The sequence below is a fragment of the Camelina sativa genome, chromosome 1 (assembly GCF_030686135.1).
Source record: "Camelina sativa cultivar CO46 ecotype springtype chromosome 1, ASM3068613v1".
Taxonomy (NCBI): Eukaryota; Viridiplantae; Streptophyta; class Magnoliopsida; order Brassicales; family Brassicaceae; genus Camelina; species Camelina sativa.
Genome location: NC_141880.1, coordinates 4,537,658 through 4,557,638, shown reverse-complemented (window position 1 = coordinate 4,557,638; position 19,981 = coordinate 4,537,658). Strand labels below are relative to the sequence as shown.

Below are 19,981 nucleotides of genomic sequence, written 5' to 3'. Positions count from 1 at the left end.
AAGATTTTGAGCTGGAATTGTCAAGGGCTTGGGAACAAAGCAACTATTGGGTATCTTAGGGACTTGTGGGGAAAGCATAGGCCTGATTTTTTTATTTTTATCTGAAACTAGACAGCCTTTAGCTTTTATGGAACTTTTTGTTGGTCATTTTGGTTATTCATATTTGAAAACGGTTGATCCTATCGGTTGTAGTGGTGGTTTGGCTTTATTCTATAATAATACTTATGATGTTTCTATTTTATTCGAATCTAATCGTTTGATCGACGTGGAACTTACTTACAAAGGCCAAATTATTTATTTTACTTTTGTTTATGGTGACCTGGTCCCATCGAACCGAGACCTAGTATGGGAACGTTTAACGCAGATTGGGTTATCAAGGGATTCCCCTTGGTTTCTTGTTGTAGACTTTAATGAATTAAAAGGTAATCATGAAAAACGAGGAGGGAAGCTCCGCCATGCGTCTTCTTTTGTTTGTTTTAATACTATGATTCGACATTGTGGCTTACTAGAGATTCATGCGGTCGGGGATAGCCTGTCTTGGTGGGGTTAGCGGGATAAGAAGCCCATTCGGTGTCGTCTTGATCGAGCGTTAGCCAATGAGAAGCTTCATGACTTGTTCAGTGATTCCTTCACGGAATATTTACCAATGGTCGCCTCGGATCATAAACCGGTTTTAGCTTCCCTTGAGGAGTTGTTTTCGCTTTGACCGGCGGTGGCTTGATAAAGAGGGTTTCTTTGGCGTTATTTCAGAAGGATGGGGTTCTGGGGTGATGGGGACAAATGGAAACTTAATGGATAAGATAGTTCAGTGTCGACAGGCAATATCTAAGTGGCGGAAAGCACAGGTCCCATACGGTCAGGAGACAATCGAGGAAATAAAGAGTAGGTTAGCGATCGCCCAAGAGGATGATAGTGTTTCTGTTGAGGTTATTTCGGAGCTGACTTGGAAGCTACGTGAGGCTTATCGGGATGAAGAGATTTACTGGTACCAAAAAAGTCGGAGTCGATGGATGCGTCTTGGGGATCAAAACACTAGTTACTTTCATGCCCAGACTAAACAACGCATAGCTAAAAAACTTATTGTAGGGCTTCATGATGAAGCTGGACAGTGGGTTACGGAGGACTCTCAAGTAAAGGGTATAGCTGTATCTTACTTTCAAGAGTATTCACATCCATGAATCCTACAGATTTTGAGGAAACACTGGCTGAGGTGGACACGTCCATCACGGGTGAGGATAATGAGACATTGATGCGACCAGTCTCAGAAAGAGAAATCAAAGAGGCCTTATTTATGATGCACCCTGATAAAGCCCCTGCACCGGATGGTATGACGGCGCTCTTTTACCAACGGGCATGGGACACAGTCAAGGTTGACTTAAAACTTTTGGTAGACACTTTTTTCCAGGAGGGTGGTTTCGATAAACGATTAAATATGACAAATATTTGCCTAATTCTAAAGGTTGATAAACCGACCTGGATGTCTTAGTGGAGACCTATTAGTCTATGCAATGTTGGTTACAAGATTATTTCGAAGATTTTGTGTCAACGTTTGCGAACGTTTTTGCCAACACTGATCTCAGAGACTCAATCGGCGTTTCAATTTGGCCACATAGTGGATGTGGTTTTGCGTGAGACACTGAAAGGTGTATTGGGAATCCCCACTTTGGGTGGCATGAGTTCCTACTTTGGTGTCCCTGAAAGCCTTGGTGGGTCAAAAACTAATATCTTCTCCTTTGTTCAGGATAGACTGCAAAAGCGGACTGGTGGATGGCCTGCTCGGCTGCTGTCTAGAGGGGGGGAAGAAGGTAATGATTAAATCAGTGGCTACCGCGGTTCTGACCTTTGTAATGTCTTGTTTTCGACTCCCAAAAAAAATTACACGGAAGCTTACGAGTGCGATCTCTAACTTTTGGTGGAGTGCTTCTGGAGAAACATGAGGTTTACACTGGGTTGCTTGGGACAGGTTATGTATTGATAAGATGGAGGGAGGTTTGGTTTTTCGGTGTCTGGATGATTTTAACACTGCACTGTTGGCTAAACAACTCTGGCGGTTGATTTTGGTTCCAGACTCCTTATTTGCGCGGGTGTTTAAAGGAAGATATTATAGGCACTCCGATCCTTTAGATCCAATTAAATCTTACTCCCCTTCTTATGAATGGCGGAGTATTGTATCTGCTCGGTCTCTGGTAAACAAAGGACTCATTAAACGGGTAGGATCCGGTGATTCTATTTTAGTATGGTCTGACCCCTGGATTCCTCCTAAATCCCCGAGACCAGCATTGCGTTCGGGATCGCCAGCTGATCCTACGCTCAGAGTTGAAACCTTCATTGACAGGAGCTCACACTCCTGGGATTTGGCCTTGCTTTTGATCTCTTTTGAGCCGGAGGATGTTACCCTTATTTCAGCTTTACCTCTTGGTAATTCCCCCACACCGGATAGATTGGGTTGGCATTTTACAAAATATAGTATGTACAACGTTAAATCTGGGTATCAAGCTTTGCGTCAGAAACTGGGGACTGCCTATCTTGTTATCGGTCCGGATATTGTTCCTCTTCAGGCATTTGTCTGGCAACTTCGGTGTCCACCAAAAATCAAACATTTTTTGTGGCAAGCAATTACGGGTTGTGTTGCGACAACAACTAATTTGTGGCGCCTTGGTTTGGGTTGTGATCCGGAATGCGCACTTTGTGGGGGGATGGAGGAGACAATCAATCATGCCCTCTTCTTATGTCCTCTGGCTAAGCAGGTTTGGGGTTTGTCCTCCTTCCCGACATCCCCGGACTTGTTTCCTTCAGGCTCGATCTATGCAAACATGGATTATCTATTTTGGAGAATTCAGCAGGGTTTTTCGATGGATGTGTTCCCATGGATTCTGTGGTATATCTGGAAGGCCAGAAATGATAAAGTCTTTAGTAATTTGGACTCCAACCCACTAGATGTCTTGCAGATAGCGGAGGAGGAAGCAAAACTTTGGTTTTCGGCGCAGGAGGAGGGATCGGGACCGCCGTCTCAGGATGTTTTTCGCCAGATTCCTGGTTCCATAGTCAATACAATGACTGTGATTGATAGATATGGAACAAATCACCGCTGTTTTGTGGATGGATCTTGGAAGACGTCTGACCAGTTTATCGGTAGAGGATGGCATTGCATTCCCCCTGAGGGGGAGTCTCCCATTATGGGTGCATCTAATTCTCGTCGAAGCTTGTCACCCATCCATGCAGAAGTGGAAGCACTCATCTGGGCAATGCGGTGCATGATTAGTACGGATAAAGAGAGAGTAGTTTTTCTCACTGATTGTTCTGATTTGGTGAAGATGGTGTCTTCGCTTTCCGAGTGGCCTGCTTTCCAAACATATTTGGACTTGATTGAAGATGATAAGAAAGAATTCATATCTTTCGCTGTTGATTTAATCCCCGTTCACAGAATGGTGTCGCGGATAAGATGGCACGTCGAGCTAGAGTGTAGTCGCATCAAGTTATCTTTGTCAATATTTTTCCTTGTAATTGGTTCGTTTGAGCTATTACGGTACTTTGTTGTCAAAAAATAAAAAATAAATAAATAAATAGGCTATAACCGAATATTTAGATCTTAAATACTGGTATTAAAATCGTTACGTTAAGAAGAACCGGTTCGGTTAGAGAATAAACTGAAGAAGCCCTACTTGGCTAAAATGGGCTGGATCTGCGTAAAGGAAAAATAAACCCTAAACCAAGTCTCTTGTTTCTTCTCTTTTTCTTCGCCGTCTTACCTCATTAAACTGAAAAAAAAAAATTCACAAACCCTTGAGAACAATCTCTATCTTGTTACTTCACTGAGGAGAGAGATCATTTTATCATCTGGATTTTGGAATCTCCGTTGCGATGGAAGGTTCCGCTGATCAAACCACGAAAGCGTTATCTGAGTTAGCCATGGATTCTTCTTCTTCTACCACCTCGAACGCTGCTGCTGCTGAGCCTGCCGTTGCTGATGCTTCTGAACCTCGGAGTAAAAAGTACGTTTTCTTCTGATTGTTATTCTTTTACAATTTTGTGAATCTTCGTACGGAATTTGATTGTATCGGATTTGATTGTAGTGCTCTGAAGAAGGAACTGAAATTGAAGCAGAAAGAGGAAGAGAGGAGACGCAAGGAGGAAGAAAAGGCAAAACAAGTAAGCACTCTTCTGATTCGTAACATTCTTTGGGGGAAATTATCATAGATTATTGAATTATCTTCTTTGGTAGCATCTCTATCGAGAAATTTCAAGTTTGCTAGTTAATGAGATTTGATTTTGATTGATGCAGCCTCCAAAGGCAAGCTCCCAGAGCCAGAAGCAAGTGGCTGCAGATGATGATGAGATGGATCCAACGGTATGAATCCGTTTGATTAATTTTTATCTTATGCGATGCAGCTTTTACATGTACTGTAGGTATGAATCAAGAGTTCTTTTTCTTTTTGTTGTTGCAGCAATACCATGAGAACAGATTGAAATATCTTGCGGCTGAGAAGGCTAAAGGGGAGAATCCATACCCTCATAAGTTTTCTGTGTCAATGTCAATTCCTGAATACATTGTGAAGTATGGTAGTTTGAACAATGGGGATCATGTTGAAGATGCTGAAGTTTCTCTTGCTGGTATGTCTTTTAGCTGCTATATGCGTTAGTTTCTGAAACGCCGCTTGCCCTTCTTATTGAAAAGGAGATTCTTTGGTTGTTGAACTTTGATAGGGCGGATTATGAGCAAGCGATCTTCCTCTACCAAGCTCTTCTTCTACGATCTGCATGGTGAAGATTTCAAGGTTCAAGTTATGGCTGATGCAAGGTGAATCCTTTGTTTACCAGATTTTTGAGAAAGAAAAAAAACTTAATGCTGAATTACTTAGATTTATTGCCTTTTATCCTTTCAGTAAGTCAGGATTGGATGAAGCCGAATTTTGTAAGCTCCATTCGAATTCTAAGAGAGGTGATATCGTTGGAGTCACTGGATATCCAGGTTTGTGCAGTCTCTGTCTCTGTCTCTCTCTCTATATATATATATTGAAGTTTGATATTTTCCCAACTTCCTATTCACTGTTCGCTATACTCTAATTTCAGGAAAAAGTAAGAGAGGAGAATTGAGTATCTTCCCCCGATCATTTATTCTTCTTTCTCATTGCCTCCACATGATGCCGAGAAAGGCCGATAATGTGAATGTGCAGGTAGAGTTAATCCTCTGGGGCTGTTATAACACCTTACGATTCACCTTACTTGTTTTAAACTAACCTCTTTCACTTTTATGCTCAAATGTAGAAACCTGAAACCTGGGTTCCAGGTGATACGAGAAATCCTGAAGCATATGTTCTGAAAGATCAGGTATTATCAATTTTACAAAGGCCTATAAAGATTGTTATAGCCTCTTACACTGTTGAATGTTATTATTTTTGTGGTGGACTTGTCGGTCTTCGATTCTAGTGACTCTATTATTCTGTTTCTATCCAAGCAAGCGTTTGATGTCTTTGTTTATTGTCAGGAATTGAGATATCGCCAGCGTTATCTTGATCTCATGTTGAACGTGGAGGTTCGTCAGATATTCAAGACCAGAGCTAGTATCATCTCCTACATCCGCAGATTCCTCGATAGTAGAAAGTTCTTGGAGGTTCTCAATTTCTCGCAAGAAAAATCTTTAGCTTCTTTTGATTTTGTCGCTGGTTCGAGTGTTCTTTCCTGCATTTGATATTCTGAAGTTTTATGTAGGTCGAGACACCTATGATGAACAGAATTGCTGGTGGAGCAGCTGCTCGTCCCTTTGTGACACATCACAATGATCTAGATATGAGGCTGTTCATGCGTATCGCACCTGAACTCTTTCTTAAGCAACTTATTGTCGGTGGCTTGGATCGTGTTTACGAAATAGGAAAGCAATTCAGGAACGAGGGAATTGACCTGACCCACAATCCAGAGTTCACCACTTGCGAATTCTATATGGCTTTCGCAGACTACAATGACCTGATGACAATGACTGAGGATATGGTGAGTGGCATGGTCAAGGAATTAACAGGTGGTTATAAAATCAAGTATCATGCTAATGGATATGACAAGGATCCAATCGAGATAGACTTCACACCTCCATTCAGGTTTGAGACAACATCTTCATTGATTAAACTAACCTTTAGAATAAAGCTTTTTGTAGGAGCTTTCATTTGGTCATAATCTATCTACCCAATTTTTGTTTTTGTAGGAGGATTGAGATGATAGGAGAGTTAGAGAAGGTGGCTAACCTTAATATACCAAAAGACTTGACTAGCGACGAGGCTAACAAGTATCTGATTGATGCATGTGCGAGGTTTGATGTCAAATGCCCTCCTCCTCAGACAACAGCTCGTCTGTTAGATAAAGTAAAATCTTCTGTCTCACTCGTTCCTTTCTAGCATATTTAGTAGGATAAAAAAATTAAATCTGAAATATTGCCGGTTTTTTAATTTTATTTTGCAGCTTGTTGGTGAATTTCTGGAAGTGACATGTGTGAACCCAACTTTCATCATCAACCATCCCGAGATCATGAGTCCATTGGCAAAATGGCACAGATCGAATGATGTTTTGACAGAGAGATTCGAGCTGTTCATCAACCAACATGAAGTAAGCAAACAAAAAAAATGCAAAAAACTGATGAAACGTTTGATTCATTGCTTCCTGTCTTTTAAGAGTGTTTTTTGACTAACATGTTATGACTTGACCACACAGCTCTGCAACGCCTACACGGAGCTGAACGATCCTGTGGTACAGCGCCAGCGTTTTGCTGATCAGCTCAAGGACCGACAATCTGGAGACGATGAAGCGATGGCATTAGATGAGACATTTTGCAATGCTTTAGAATACGGATTGGCTCCTACAGGTGGTTGGGGATTGGGAATCGACAGACTTACTATGCTCTTTACTGATTCACAGAACATCAAGGCACACTCTTACCTCCAAATGTATCTCTGTGAATGATCTAAATTCTTTTTTTACCAAACTCATGATTGGGAATATTGTTACAGGAGGTTATTCTCTTCCCTGCGATGAGGCCACCACAGGACGAGACAGCAGCCGCTAAAGGTATGAATTAACTTGTAATTTAGTAATAATCGACTAGTAATCTTTCCCTCAGGATTGCTATATAAACCTGGTCTTTTAATATGTTACAGCTCCTTCGCAAACAGAGAAGAATTGAGGAGAGATTCTGCACAAGTTTTCACACTAAGCTTTTAAAGTTTGGTAGTCCATTTGCTCTCAAATTACTTGTAATTGCAGACCCTATTTTTCAAAAAAGGAAAGTTACCAATTAGTTATTATCAGAAACTTTCGTAAGACGTTTTGCAATCGTTGATTGGTTTTTTAGCCGTGATTTGACTTCATATTGCAGAGCGTTATTTTGTTTTAATATCATAGTATCATGTATTTTGTATAACCAGAGCTTACCTACCGATCGCTACTCTACATTTAGTAAACTATGGTGGGTATACGAGTGGAGACAACTCAGACTAGTAACACAGTTCTAGCGAAATTATTGTGTGTGTGTGTGGGCCATTTTTCTTTGCCACCGTTCAACATTATTATCAAGTGCGGTGCGTTTTTAGTTAAAAAGGAAGAGAGAATATAGCCAAAATTAAAATGTGGCCGCTCCATTGTAATATGATATCATATCTACTATCTAGACCGAAGACTCTGAATTAATAAACAGGTTATTATTGTTTAAGTGGTTGAAATGGTCTAGTGTTGTTGATAAACTTGTTTAGACTAAAAGGATTGAAGGGGGGGAACAAACCAAAAAAAGTCATCGATTGAATATGATAGGTCATACAGCTTTAAGCTTTGTGTTGTAATTGGGTCTCAATTCATGATAATAATATCTCACAAGACAGCCATAAGCCAACTCATCTCCTCTCTCCAACACATGTTTCATCATCGCTCCTACCAAATACTTCCTCTCTATCACATTAGCATTTTACACACATATTAAAACAAAAGGAATATATGATTAATTTTGTTTTCTGATGATTTTTTTATTTTATTTATGACCTTTCATGATTTATTTTTCTGATATTTTTTTACTTTCACACTTTCCCACTCCATACATTCTACAACATCAGTAATTATTAAAACAAAAATTTATCAAAAATATTCAGAACATCAATCTTTGAGAAACATAGATTATTCTCTAAAATACCAAACTATGTGAAACAGAGGGAGTACCTTCTATTTTTTATTTTATTTTGTATTAGCTATAAATTAAAAAGAAAAAGAGAAAAAAAAAAAGTCATACCTTTTAATAATATTATAATGATATTACTTGCCAGTTGACAAACCGAGTATTAAGAAATTACTCAGAATTAAAAAAAATGGTTAGAACTTAGAACAACAAGTACAAATTTGTATCTGATGATATAATGATGTCATTATTCCCAGTTAAGTGTAATTTTACTTACCATTTACCAGAACCATTCACTTAGTTAAAAGACCAACTAAAAGAAAGAAAGAAAAAAAGGGATCATTTACGAGTGAAGAAAATAATGGTGGTGGGTTCTCAAGTCTTTTTCTTTTGTTCCCCACTTTATGATTCATCTTTCATTACACCAAATCAATTAAAAAAATGAAGTTCACATATCTAATTACAGTATTTATAACCCAAAACTCAAAACCCCACCCAAAAAAATATACTCTTTTTTTATATTAGAAAGAAAAATCAACAAACCCCTCTTTCATATTCCATCGAAGAAATATGCTTTGAACATTGATGTTTATTCCTCTCTTGTGTTTTTTTTTTGTTTGCTCTTCCCTCTAAATCTTTTCATTGTTTCTCCAAAGAACCTGCAAAAACACACGAAAAAAAACTATGAGTTCACTTATTTTTAACGATGCAATTAACCGGTAGTGAAACTTTAACCGCAAATATTAACCTTTCGTATGTGTATACATATAACACTTGAGAGATCTTTCTTCAATAAATCTCTTCCGGGTTTGTGAATTCCATCAGCATCTGCTTAGATATGAGTCCTTGCCAATAGCTCCAAGCATTCTACATGCTACTTCCAGCAACTTCCCTGTTTTAGTTTTCCCATCAATAAAGAAACTTTTAATTAATTATTAGGTCATGATCACAATCAATCACAATCACAATCTCCTGTCACCTAATTAAAATATTTCTGGAAAACAAAAAAGCTAATTCATCAATAATGTTAATTAACTCAATATAATAAGTGAAGTTTAGAAACGTGAGAAGATGCTTTTATTAGGTAATGTGAAGAAGCTTCCATTGATTCTTTCTTCTATTTGAAATAATCCTCACAAATCTCTCATTCTAATTACTCCAACCCAAATTCGCCAGAGATTATAGGAATAATCAAATAATATCTTGAAAACTAATTACTTTGAGCCAAAACAGTTTCTTTCTAACATGACACAAACATAAAGCCTAATTAGTCACTCAATATGGTAAATGTTGTAGTAAACTCAATGAACCTACATTGTTAGATCAATTCACCTACATAACTAATGTTACCGAATCTATACACAAAATTGAATCAAACAGGAGATGAATGAAACGTACCTCTTCTTTGTTGAACAACTTTCTTAACCGAACCGGTCGATTTCTTAACCGACTCTTCTTCCTCCTCCGGGAACAAAACACCGTCAATCCCTTGAACCGATATCCGACCGTCGGTGTAAATATCCGGATCAAACAAATAAGCCGACCGGTCACCTGAACCGAACTTAACCGAACCATCAGCTTCTTTAGCCCCAACTTTGTGAGGAAAACGCAGCGTTTCATACTTAACCTTCCCAAATCTCCTAACCGAATTGTACATACTCTCCTCGGTCTGGTACTCCGGTATAATGTGGTAATACATGATTTGCTCCGGAGCTCCGGGCTCGCTAAGCTGATCCGTCGTCAATTTCGCCATAGCTTCGTCGTTGGGAGCTAACACGGTGAGTACGTAACCTTCAGACACTAATCTACCCATCTCCGTCGCGAGTGACGTCAGATTCACGAGGATATCGGCCATTTCGTTGTATCCGCCGTAATGCAACAATGTGTGGATGAAATCTTTGACCTGAGCATCACCGTTGAAGTGTTTGCGAGCACCTCCTGGTCCCGGAGCAGGAGCCGGAGCTAGCGAAGGACCTGGAGCCATAGCGGATTGAATCGGAAGCACCGGCGGAGATCCGGCGGGTACTGCGGCGGAAGCGGGTTTCTTGAGACGGTTAGTTCTCGGATCGATTTCAGGAGCTCCTTCGGGTAACACGGCGGAGATTGATCGGAGACTTCTCCGTCGGTTGAAATCTTCTTGAACGGAACGAGGGATTAAAAGCCGTTCGATACCGTGGATCAACCCGTCGGGTCGGGCCAAATCATCGGGTCGGGTGATAACAGCGGAATTCACCAATCTCTTTCCTCCTCCGTTTGTTCCTTTGAGTTTACTCAAATGCAGCACTTGGTCGTTCCCTAACGTGACGTGTTTAACACGACCCGAATTCTCCTCGGGCCATTGGTTTGACCCGACTCGTTTGGGGATAATGTGCGACAAGAGAAGCGTTTGGAGAGATTTGAGGTTACCTGGTTGGAGCAAGAACCGTTTAAAATCCGGGTCAAGGTCACGCTCTAGCGCTTCATTGCGAGGTGCAAAAATAGTAATATTGTGACGACCGACGGCGTCTTCTAAGGTTTGGAGGAGAAGAGCCTTCTCGACTAACTCGGCTAGCTCGGTGTAACGAGAGTCGAGGAGAGCTACGAGGACGGAGTTCGAGTTTATTTGACCCGACCCGGTTACGTTGTGGTGACCCGACCCGGTTACGTTGTGGTGACCCGATTCGAGGGCGGATGCATTGAGGATGAAGTAGAAGAAGAAGAGAGTAATGGCGGAGCAACCATAGATACAACGATCCATGGTGCTCTGTAAGATTGAAATATTCTTTGTAGAAGAAGTGATTGATAAGAGAGAAACAAAAAGCTGTTTGTATGAGAATTTAGTACGTTTAGTTAAATCGTCGGCGATTGGAAAGTGGAGAGTGAGAGACAGAAGAGATGAGAGATAGAGAAATATCAAAGAGATGTTTTGTTTGTGTATCAAAACAGGTTTGGGTTTTCGGACAGGCTGGTGGTAGGGACCACACGGTGTCTGAAAGCAAAATAAAATTCATTATTTTTAGCTCTGACTTTTTTTGTGCATCGGCTCGGCTCGGCTTCTTACTACTGTACGTCTCTTCTTAATCAACCCTTTTTATGGAGTAGTATTAATTTTTTTTATCGGCTCAATCTTTTTTATATACTATAATCATTGAACAAACAAACACCACTTTATTTTTTTTTGTCTTTATTAATAAAACTATTTTTTTGTAATAAATGGAAGTATATTACTCTGTCAGAACAAACTAGTACTATTAAACTCTTCAGATGGAATTTCTACTTACGCAAGTGAATAACTAACTTGTTGATTTTTTTTTACCGCTATTTAGGTAATCAAATGGTCATAATAGTTTACAGCAACAAATGATTTGTTACTCAAATTTTAAAAAATCTTTACAATCGATATCCCGAAAGGATAGTAAAACAAAGTAATTGTGATTTGAGTTAAGAACATAACATTTAGTAAATATTTGTCTGTATAGATACGTAAACTGTAACATACGTCAGAGTGAAAGTGATGGTCTTTTAAGTTTTTTTATACGAAGTCTTTAACTCTTAACATACGAAGGACTGAGACAATCAGCGCGAATACAACAAGATGATAATAAAGGGGAAAGTAGTTAATTAGTCAGTCTTCTTCTATAGTTAATGATGTTAGTAGTTAATTAGTCTGTCTTCTTCTATAGTTAAATGATGTGGTGTGATAGTTGAATTGAAAGTGAAATTAAGAAACCCAACCAAACATAATAAATAAAGAAAGAAGAAGAAGAGAGACATGTGAAGCAAAGATAGAAGCCGAAGAAGAAGGAAGAACACGTGTCTTGAATTGGAGCTGTCGGTGTAATGACCTAATACTACAACCATCATTTATATTTTTAGTTTTTTTAATAGACAGAGACACACCTTTTGGTTGCTACGCTATGTTCGTGAATCGGGTAATGTCCCACCCTCAATTTCCTTCCACTTACCTGTTTTATACTCACTCGTACGCGCTCCAACTTGGCACGTGCACTTACGTCCAACCAAATCAACTAATCATGGACAGCTTCTTTTAGCAAATTGTTTCGTAGACTACTTCTCGAACTTTGTAATGATAACGCGAGTTCTCATTGTTCCCGCCTGATAAGAAGACAAGCTTTAAGGCCCAACTGAATTAAGTTAAAACCCATTATTTCAAAGTCTCGTTTATCTTATTTGCTTGGCCCCTGATTTATATCTACGGGCTTAACTCTTTCACTAGAACGATCTGAAATCTTTATCAAGAAAACTAGGCCCTAGGGATATGTTCTAAAGAGTTATGAGCTTTAAACGATTTGGCAATGAACGAATCAACCTATGTATACACGCATTGACATTATTGACCTAATAAGGAGGATCACTTCTTAAGTTCTTAGGATGCATAACTTGAATCACATTTGTATTCGGTTATCGTCTCTACCACATCTATATACCCTTATGTTATCCTCATGATCATGTTCATTTAATCATTTAGTTCATTCTGCCAAACTGAAACCTATATATCGTAAGAAAAAAAGTGAGAATGGGTTATATAATTACAGCTATATAAAACCTATGACTATCGAAGATTCCGAGGTCACCAACTTAAAAAAATTTCGTAACCGTCCCACCTAGGTGAATTACCTTTTGCTTCTCATTTGAAGAAATAAAATATTCGGATCTTTGAATAACAAGAAAATTTAAGGTCCAAGTATAAATTAACTAAAGTGTTGCCGAAAGAGCCGAAAGATAATAATACTACATTTTAAAAAACCCTCCTGATTTTTATATTAACAACAAAATAACAACCAAGACATTCTTAATAAAAACATTATCTTATATAATAAGTTGAATCCTCCAGCATTTCTTTCAATACAAGACACGCACGATTTCATTTAAATACGATTTCCATCTACGATTTTTTTGTAGTATTACTGTATTAGTTTAGCAATCAATGGTTGGGGGATGGTGTGGTTGTTCAGTCTTCAAAAAAAAAAAAATTCACAAAAAAAAGCCATATTTTACAGATTAATTTTAAAAATATGTTTTTTTTGGTTGGTATGTGACTCTTTATTTTTCTCTTTTTAAGTGTAATCTATTTTGTTTACGAAGATCTGAAAAGAAAAAAAACAGTTACATGAGATTCACCAAATGATAAAATAAATGAACTAGGGTCACATCAAAAGCTGAATTAGTGAGAGAGAGTGTAGTAAAAAGACAATTGAAACACAACAAAGCAGATAAAACTAAAAAAAAAAAAACACAGAGAGATGGAAATAGGAAAGAAGTGTAATTAGAGAGATGCAGAAGAAAGAGGTGGGTGTAGTGGTAGCCAACACCTGAATTAATGCTTTAACACTAATGACAAGTGATTTTTTTCCGTGGTCCCCCCATAATTACCTCACACACCTACAAACAAGTTCTCTCTCAAACCCCCCTTGAATGAAAAGGACAGCTTCCCATTAATAAACTCTAAAACTCCCACTTTTTTTTTTTTTTTACCGTCTAGATCTTACTATTTTACTCCGTGTCACTAAATATTTACCAATCACCTAATCAATGTTGATGATACCTTTTGTGGTACGAGTGATAGATAACACACACCAAAGTAAACATCTTAATTCGATGTTTATCTTGTTATTTCCGGTTCTGATATAGTTTTGTTTTGTATCCTTTTTTTTCATATTAGTATTCTTGAAATTGGTCTTAACGAATCCAACTCCCACATCAAATCCGAACATTGGAGTAGTTTAGTCAAAACTAATTGCGATCAAGATCAACAAATTACTCCATCACACACACGATTCAGTTTCGGAAATTCACATTTGACGATCATACAATCCCATACCATCGAGGAAATTAAAAAATCACAACACCAAAGATTTGACAAAAGGCAGAAGAAGAAGCTTAGACACACAACAACAACACTCTCACAATATATATCGAACTATTAACAAAGGACAACAAATTTGTTTCATGATAAAGCCTTCTCTCTCACATTCCCCTAATCAAAATGCCTAACGGCTCTCGGTGTCGTCGTCGTCGCCACCACCGTATTAGTAGTAGTAGCTCCTCCGCCGCCTCTAATCGTTATATCCCTATTCCTGTATATTTCAGTAAACGAAGGTCTCGGCGATGACGAAAGAGACTTTGAAACTCTCGGAGACGAAACTGATTCCCTCTGTGAAGGACTTCTCCAAAACCCGGCGCCGTAAAACCTATTCCACATCTCTTTCTCCAATGCCAGCACGGCCTCGTCGTCCTCATCGGTCTCCTCCTCCTCCGTCGTAAACCCCGCCGCTATAGGTTTTCCGATATACTTCAGATCCAAGAAATTATCGTCGTCGTCGTCCTCGGAGACGTCTTCGCTATCCAAGGGATGAATAGCGAACTCGGAGTTCTGGAAAACCCTCTGCATCCGCCGCTCGTCAGTGGGAAGAGGCGGAAGGATGCCGTTCTTGACGAGTTGTTTACGGCGGCGGTTACGGATAGCGCGGCGGCAGATACCTTTAGGGACTTTGTAGATGGCGAGAACGAGGAGGTTAACGAGTCCGCAGGGACAGCAACACCAAACGGCGGCGCAACTTGCGGTGGTACCACCGCAGAACTCGGCGGGAGTGGATCCGCCGCAAGTGGCTCGAGGAGAAGGGGAAGAGAGGCTTCGTTGGAGTAAAGGCTGTCTACGGTGACTACGTGAAGGAGAAGACGATGGTGTATCTGACGGTTTCGTTTGCCTCGAGATCTGTCTTGGATCGTAACGTAACGTCGTCTTGTTCATTTCTTTTTATTTTCTTGAATCGTGTTCTTGCTTCTTCTTCTTCTTCTTGCTTCAATTTTTTTGTATCACAAAGAAATTGAAAATTTCGAAAGGCCAAAACGCAAACACCACGGAGTAATCTAATCTCCGGTGACGGCGACGGCGAGAAGAAGAAGAAGAGATGCCAAAAAAAGAAAAATCGAGAAAAGCTGAGGACCCAATCGTTTAATTTTTGACACAAATTGTGTGTTTTTTTTTCCGGTAGAGAAAATAAAATTTGTGTTCGGTCGTCCAAAAATGGAGGGAGAGGGATGACTTTTGGATTTTTTGTGGTGCGTTTAGAGAGATTTTGTTGGGTCGTGGGAAGGTTGAAGAAGAGGAAGAAGGAGAGGTTGATTTGTTCTGTCTTTATATATACATAAAGAGAGATCGATAGATAGATAGAGAGAGATAGACACAACAAGGAGAGAGTCCAACGAAAGTCTTTTTAATTGTTTATCTTCTTCAGGTTCGGTTGGGGGGCTTTACTCTGTTCTTCTCTCTCTTTTTTTTTGACGATCACTCTGTTCTTCTCTCTCTATAACAAACTTTAGTTGTAAAAACATATGTTGACCACAAAACCCCTGAAATTATGACTAATCACTGTAAAATTAAACTAGATTCTGACCCGTACATACCTCTGGATTAATTCCAAAAACTAAATTTGTAATCAGATTTGCAATATATAATGTATATACAGACTATTTGTGCAAACCTATTTTTAGTAGGAGTGGACCTTCAGATAACCGTTCAGATTGGGATATTACCCAATCAAGTTTGGTTAAACGAGTTTAGAAAAATAGAACTTATTAGATATTTCTTAATATATAGGTGCGGTTTAGTTCGGGTACTATTGGCTTCGGGTCGGTGCAGATATTTTTCCATATGTATTAAGATGAATTAATTAACATAGTTTTTTTGGTTAAGAAAATTTAAAAATCTAAAATAAAAGATAATTCAAAAGGTAAATTAGATTTCTATAAATATCTCAAAATCTAGAACCATTTACGTTATATATATACAATTTCAAATTTAATAATTTGCTTTTATGGTAACAACTTATAACATTTTCCAAAAATATCGTAATTATTAATTTTGTAATTATTATTTTCATAAATATTAGATTTTCGAATAACAGTTTTTGTTTACCATATATTGTTTATTTTTTATTTTTAATTATATAAGCAAGTGGACCTGTTTAGCAACATATGATATGTTTTTTTTCTTTCTAAAATGTTGTTTTGTACTCCCTAATTAATAGTATAGATTTTTACATTTAATCGTGAGCACTAATTCGATTACAATTTTAATTTTAATTATTTATTGGTAAGAAAGGAAAGAAAATAAAAGAAGAAAGCATATCATTATTGCACATAAGGCTACGAAAATGACATTTTTTTGTTGTCGAGAGAGATATAAATTTAATGATTAGCTTATCTATCAATACACGTATGTCTTTGTGTATTTTTATAAAAAAAATCTGACAGTATCTGGATTTAATTTATTAGACGTCATCTTCTATCGTTTCTGTAGATGTTGATTGGTTTGTTTTTTTTCCCGATTTTTTTTTTTTGATGATTTAATCAAAAACAAAAAAAAAACAAGCCAAGTATGGCGTACCACTATCAATTAAAACATGTATACATATTATTATCTTGAAAGCTTTTTTAAAATTTTCTTAATTTTGGGGAGACTGGTTCATGCCTTCGAGGCATCTTGAAAATATTCGTATTTTGGAGCAAGAAAAAAATAATGACGCAGTATTTTTCTCAAGAACCTTTTTCGCAACGAAAAAAGTAATTAAGAAAATATCATTCTACCTGTGAACCTAAATGACACATCAATCTTATTTTTTTTTTTTCTCTCTATACATTGACAAGTTCTTTTTTTGAAAGCCATTTTAACGTCAAAAATAATGCCATGAAAACAAACTTCCACGAGTTGTGTAATTAAAGTAAAGCGTTTAAAATAGAAATATCAGTTTCTCGTTCGAAGTTTTTAAATTACAGTCCAAAATGTGTAAAGAGTAGATAATGCTAATAGTAACTCCAAAACACAACAGACGAGAAGGAATCAATCCATTAGTGGCAAAGGTAAAATACGCTAAAATCGGACTATAAATTTTAGTAAATAGTAGTGAACAAGTTGAAAAGATTTGCTTTTTTACAGTGGTCACTCATCAACAGTCATCAGTAGCCGTGGACCGGGTTGGGTTACATACAAGATCCCTCACGACCCCCGGAGTTGCTGCAATGTATAGAATAAAGATTGATTCTCACTTTCTCCTTTTCAAAAGGATATCCGCGAGTATCTTTATCTAGAGGTACTCAGAAAATTCGTATTTTACATATGTATGTCATGTAACTAGAATCAAACATGTGAGTATTTTGGCTTAGATATTCAGTGACAAATGTTTTTGGATGCGTATACAAAGTCTTGCATAAGTTAACACATGATGATAATTGCCTGAAACAAAACAAAACAAAAGATTGGCAAAAAGATACGCGCCTACGCATAGATTCATCAGATTAGATGTAACGCTCCTCAAAATTTCAACTAGCTCACCTAACATATTTCTTACAACAGTTTTGTTTTTCTTTTACAATAGTGATTGATTTCCTCTCACGTCAAATTATTTCTTCTATTTAGAGGTACCTTTTGACAACTTGCATGGGTCCTGTTAGTATACAAGTATAGGGGGAAAAAGCAACCAAAATGGGTATAATTAACTAATATAAACCATGTTTCAAATTAAGGTCTATTACTCGAATACATACTAATAATATATGGACCCTCTATGCATCTCTAATGTGGACAGGAAATGTTTCAGTTTTTTCATCTTGTCTGCATCCAAATTTTATACATTATTAAATTCTTAATGGCCAAATCATGTCATTTCTACTTCACGTACGCGATCGACAATGTATAAATACATGTCATATAATAGAGAAAGAGAAGTATTGACATATGTAGATAATGATAGCTTGATTCCAACAAATCTCTAGTTAAAAAATCCTAATAAAATTTACACAACATCTTCAAGTAGAAAATGATTAAGAAGATGAAAATGGAGGAAAAGGATGTTACCGCAAGTGCACGAGAGAACAAAAGTAGAAAAGGACATCGTATAGCATTTCATAAGTCATAATCATTATCTCCTCTCCGTAGCTTCTTCATCAGAAAGTTCCATAAGACTACAAAAATCTCATGTCTGGGATCTTTGTTTTGTACTTTGCACTGAACTGAAGATATATATATATATATATATATATATATATATATATATATACATGTGAAGTATTAAGTACAAGGTTATTTTTGTTGCTTAACTTGTAATATAGTCATTTGAACAATTGAATTAGTGATATGGTATGAATGATCGCGGAGGAAAAAAAAACGAGTATCCAACAACTTAGGAAAGGTTTTTTTTTGTTTTGTTTTCATTGGTTGATTTGATATTTTGGATTGATGGTCCCTTTCAATTTTGTGATAGAAATGACACGTGTTAACCAGAAATGGAAAAAGCATCAATGCAAATATTTCATATCTTGAACTAACATCTCACTAAAATGTATTATTGGGATATTTTATAAGTAAAAACATGGCACTACAACAGAATGGGATACACACAAACGACGACAGCCATACGCGTGTAACGTGTTCAGTTGTCAATTACGATGATGATCATGTTTAGACAAAGGGTGGACATAATGACAATTCAGGTCAGGTCCGCGACTATTTCGTTAATGCAAAATTTATAGCTGGATTGATTTTCGTATGACTTTTATTTGGGTGTAGATTATAGAATAGCTATAAATTACAGTATTTTCAATTTAAATTAATATACATTAAAAATTATTATCTAGAGATTTTATTTAAAATTAAGCTGGTTCACTCAGTTGGGTTGAAAATTTGAAATAGTTTTGAATTAATTTCAATTTATTTCGGGTGGAATTAAATTTCGTTAAAACCCATTATTGTATAAGCGGGGTAGGCCTTATTTAATATTACATATTATGGGTCTCAAATCAGGCCTGAATCAAAGCCCAATTAGGCTGTAGACATATTGGTCAACCATATCCTAATTTCTCGTTTCGGTCATAGTCGCTTCTTTTTTCTTTTTTTTTTTTTTTTTTCTTTTTCTTCTGTTTTATATATGGATAAATGTACTTATTCCCGAGCGGTTCTTGATATACGTATTTGATTAAAATTTCGGATTTGTTTCTCTAGATTATGGGCACAACAAAATGGGTTGGTTTCTTAGAAAATTTAAATATTCTTAATGTTAAGTTATAAACATATATATATATATATATATTATATACAACAAGAAAAAAATAACACCAACTTTACAAGTTGCAAAAAACGAATAAGAAGTTAAGCTAAATTGTCATATAGTGTGATGAAATGTTCCTTTTTGGCCGGTCTCTCCCGACCAATCCGACGTGAATTTTGATGTCCTTTCTCTGACCAATCTTACGTTTCATGAGAAGACCCACGTTCCGGTCACATTGATCTTCTTCGCTTCGGGCATTAGGCACGCACTAAGTTTTGTTGGAATTTATCACCGAAACATTTTTGTATGAATGGTTCGTGTATTTATTCTAGCAAACACGCTTACAAAAGAACAACATAAACCTTGTAAATCTCTACGAATTTTTGTCTTAAATGATCAATCGAGATACAACTTCTACAAGAAATATCTAGTCAGCAACATACCCATTCCGTTATCACATTCCTAGCTAGATATTCTATCGTTTTTTTTAAGATTCTGTTGATATATATATATATATATTGATATATAATATATACTTATGAATTCAGAAGAAATTTTTATTGTTCTTTCAAAATTGGAATATGTTGGTGCATGGCTAACTGGCTATAGATGTAAAGTTTTGTTGAGCAAAAATATATTTTTGTTTTCATGTTCAGAGCAAAAATGCATTTCTGTGTTAACAATTACGATTAGAAATTTAAAGTTATCTGATTTGGTAAATAGTAATTAGCGAATCGATGACTGATAACGGGCGGTCGAGAGTTTGCAGCAGGTGTTCATAAGCATGCAAACA

At 37.2% G+C, this 19,981-nt stretch overlaps 3 protein-coding genes across 3 annotated transcripts; 1 reads left to right on the top strand and 2 right to left on the bottom strand.

The window, feature by feature from the left end:
- The first annotated feature begins 3,610 nt into the window (after nucleotides 1-3,610).
- Nucleotides 3,611-7,349, top strand: LOC104775785 (lysine--tRNA ligase, cytoplasmic). Its single transcript, XM_010499713.3, has 15 exons — nucleotides 3,611-3,992; nucleotides 4,074-4,149; nucleotides 4,283-4,348; nucleotides 4,446-4,611; nucleotides 4,705-4,798; nucleotides 4,884-4,969; nucleotides 5,071-5,174; nucleotides 5,266-5,328; nucleotides 5,486-5,611; nucleotides 5,710-6,089; nucleotides 6,194-6,350; nucleotides 6,448-6,591; nucleotides 6,697-6,909; nucleotides 6,993-7,050; nucleotides 7,140-7,349. Exons 1-15 carry the CDS (start codon nucleotides 3,862-3,864, stop codon nucleotides 7,163-7,165), a joined length of 1,890 nt encoding a protein of 629 aa, XP_010498015.1. The 5' UTR covers nucleotides 3,611-3,861; the 3' UTR covers nucleotides 7,166-7,349.
- A 1,144-nt stretch (nucleotides 7,350-8,493) lies between these two features.
- LOC104775770 (fasciclin-like arabinogalactan protein 18) lies at nucleotides 8,494-12,219 on the bottom strand. The gene is made up of 3 exons (XM_087451239.1): nucleotides 9,542-12,219; nucleotides 8,892-9,035; nucleotides 8,494-8,802 (listed from the first exon to the last, which is right to left on the bottom strand). The coding sequence occupies exons 1-2, from the start codon at nucleotides 10,878-10,880 to the stop codon at nucleotides 8,965-8,967; spliced, it is 1,410 nt and encodes a 469-aa protein (XP_087307365.1). The 5' UTR covers nucleotides 10,881-12,219; the 3' UTR covers nucleotides 8,494-8,802; nucleotides 8,892-8,964.
- Nucleotides 12,220-13,925: 1,706 nt separating this feature from the next.
- On the bottom strand, nucleotides 13,926-15,560 carry LOC104775762 (uncharacterized). The gene has a single exon (XM_010499681.3). The coding sequence runs from the start codon at nucleotides 14,892-14,894 to the stop codon at nucleotides 14,121-14,123; it is 774 nt and encodes a 257-aa protein (XP_010497983.2). The 5' UTR covers nucleotides 14,895-15,560; the 3' UTR covers nucleotides 13,926-14,120.
- Between the last annotated feature and the right edge of the window lie 4,421 nt (nucleotides 15,561-19,981).

Coding starts and splice junctions, on each gene's coding strand:
- LOC104775770 (XM_087451239.1), bottom strand. CDS start 10,880: ATGGATCGTTGTATCTATGGTTGCTCCGCCATTACTCTCTTCTTCTTC. Junction 9,036..9,541: donor AGTTGTTCAACAAAGAAGAG/GTACGTTTCATT, acceptor AAACTAAAACAG/GGAAGTTGCTGGAAGTAGCA.
- LOC104775762 (XM_010499681.3), bottom strand. CDS start 14,894: ATGAACAAGACGACGTTACGTTACGATCCAAGACAGATCTCGAGGCAA.
- LOC104775785 (XM_010499713.3), top strand. CDS start 3,862: ATGGAAGGTTCCGCTGATCAAACCACGAAAGCGTTATCTGAGTTAGCC. Junction 4,349..4,445: donor ATGATGAGATGGATCCAACG/GTATGAATCCGT, acceptor TTGTTGTTGCAG/CAATACCATGAGAACAGATT. Junction 4,799..4,883: donor CAAGTTATGGCTGATGCAAG/GTGAATCCTTTG, acceptor TTATCCTTTCAG/TAAGTCAGGATTGGATGAAG.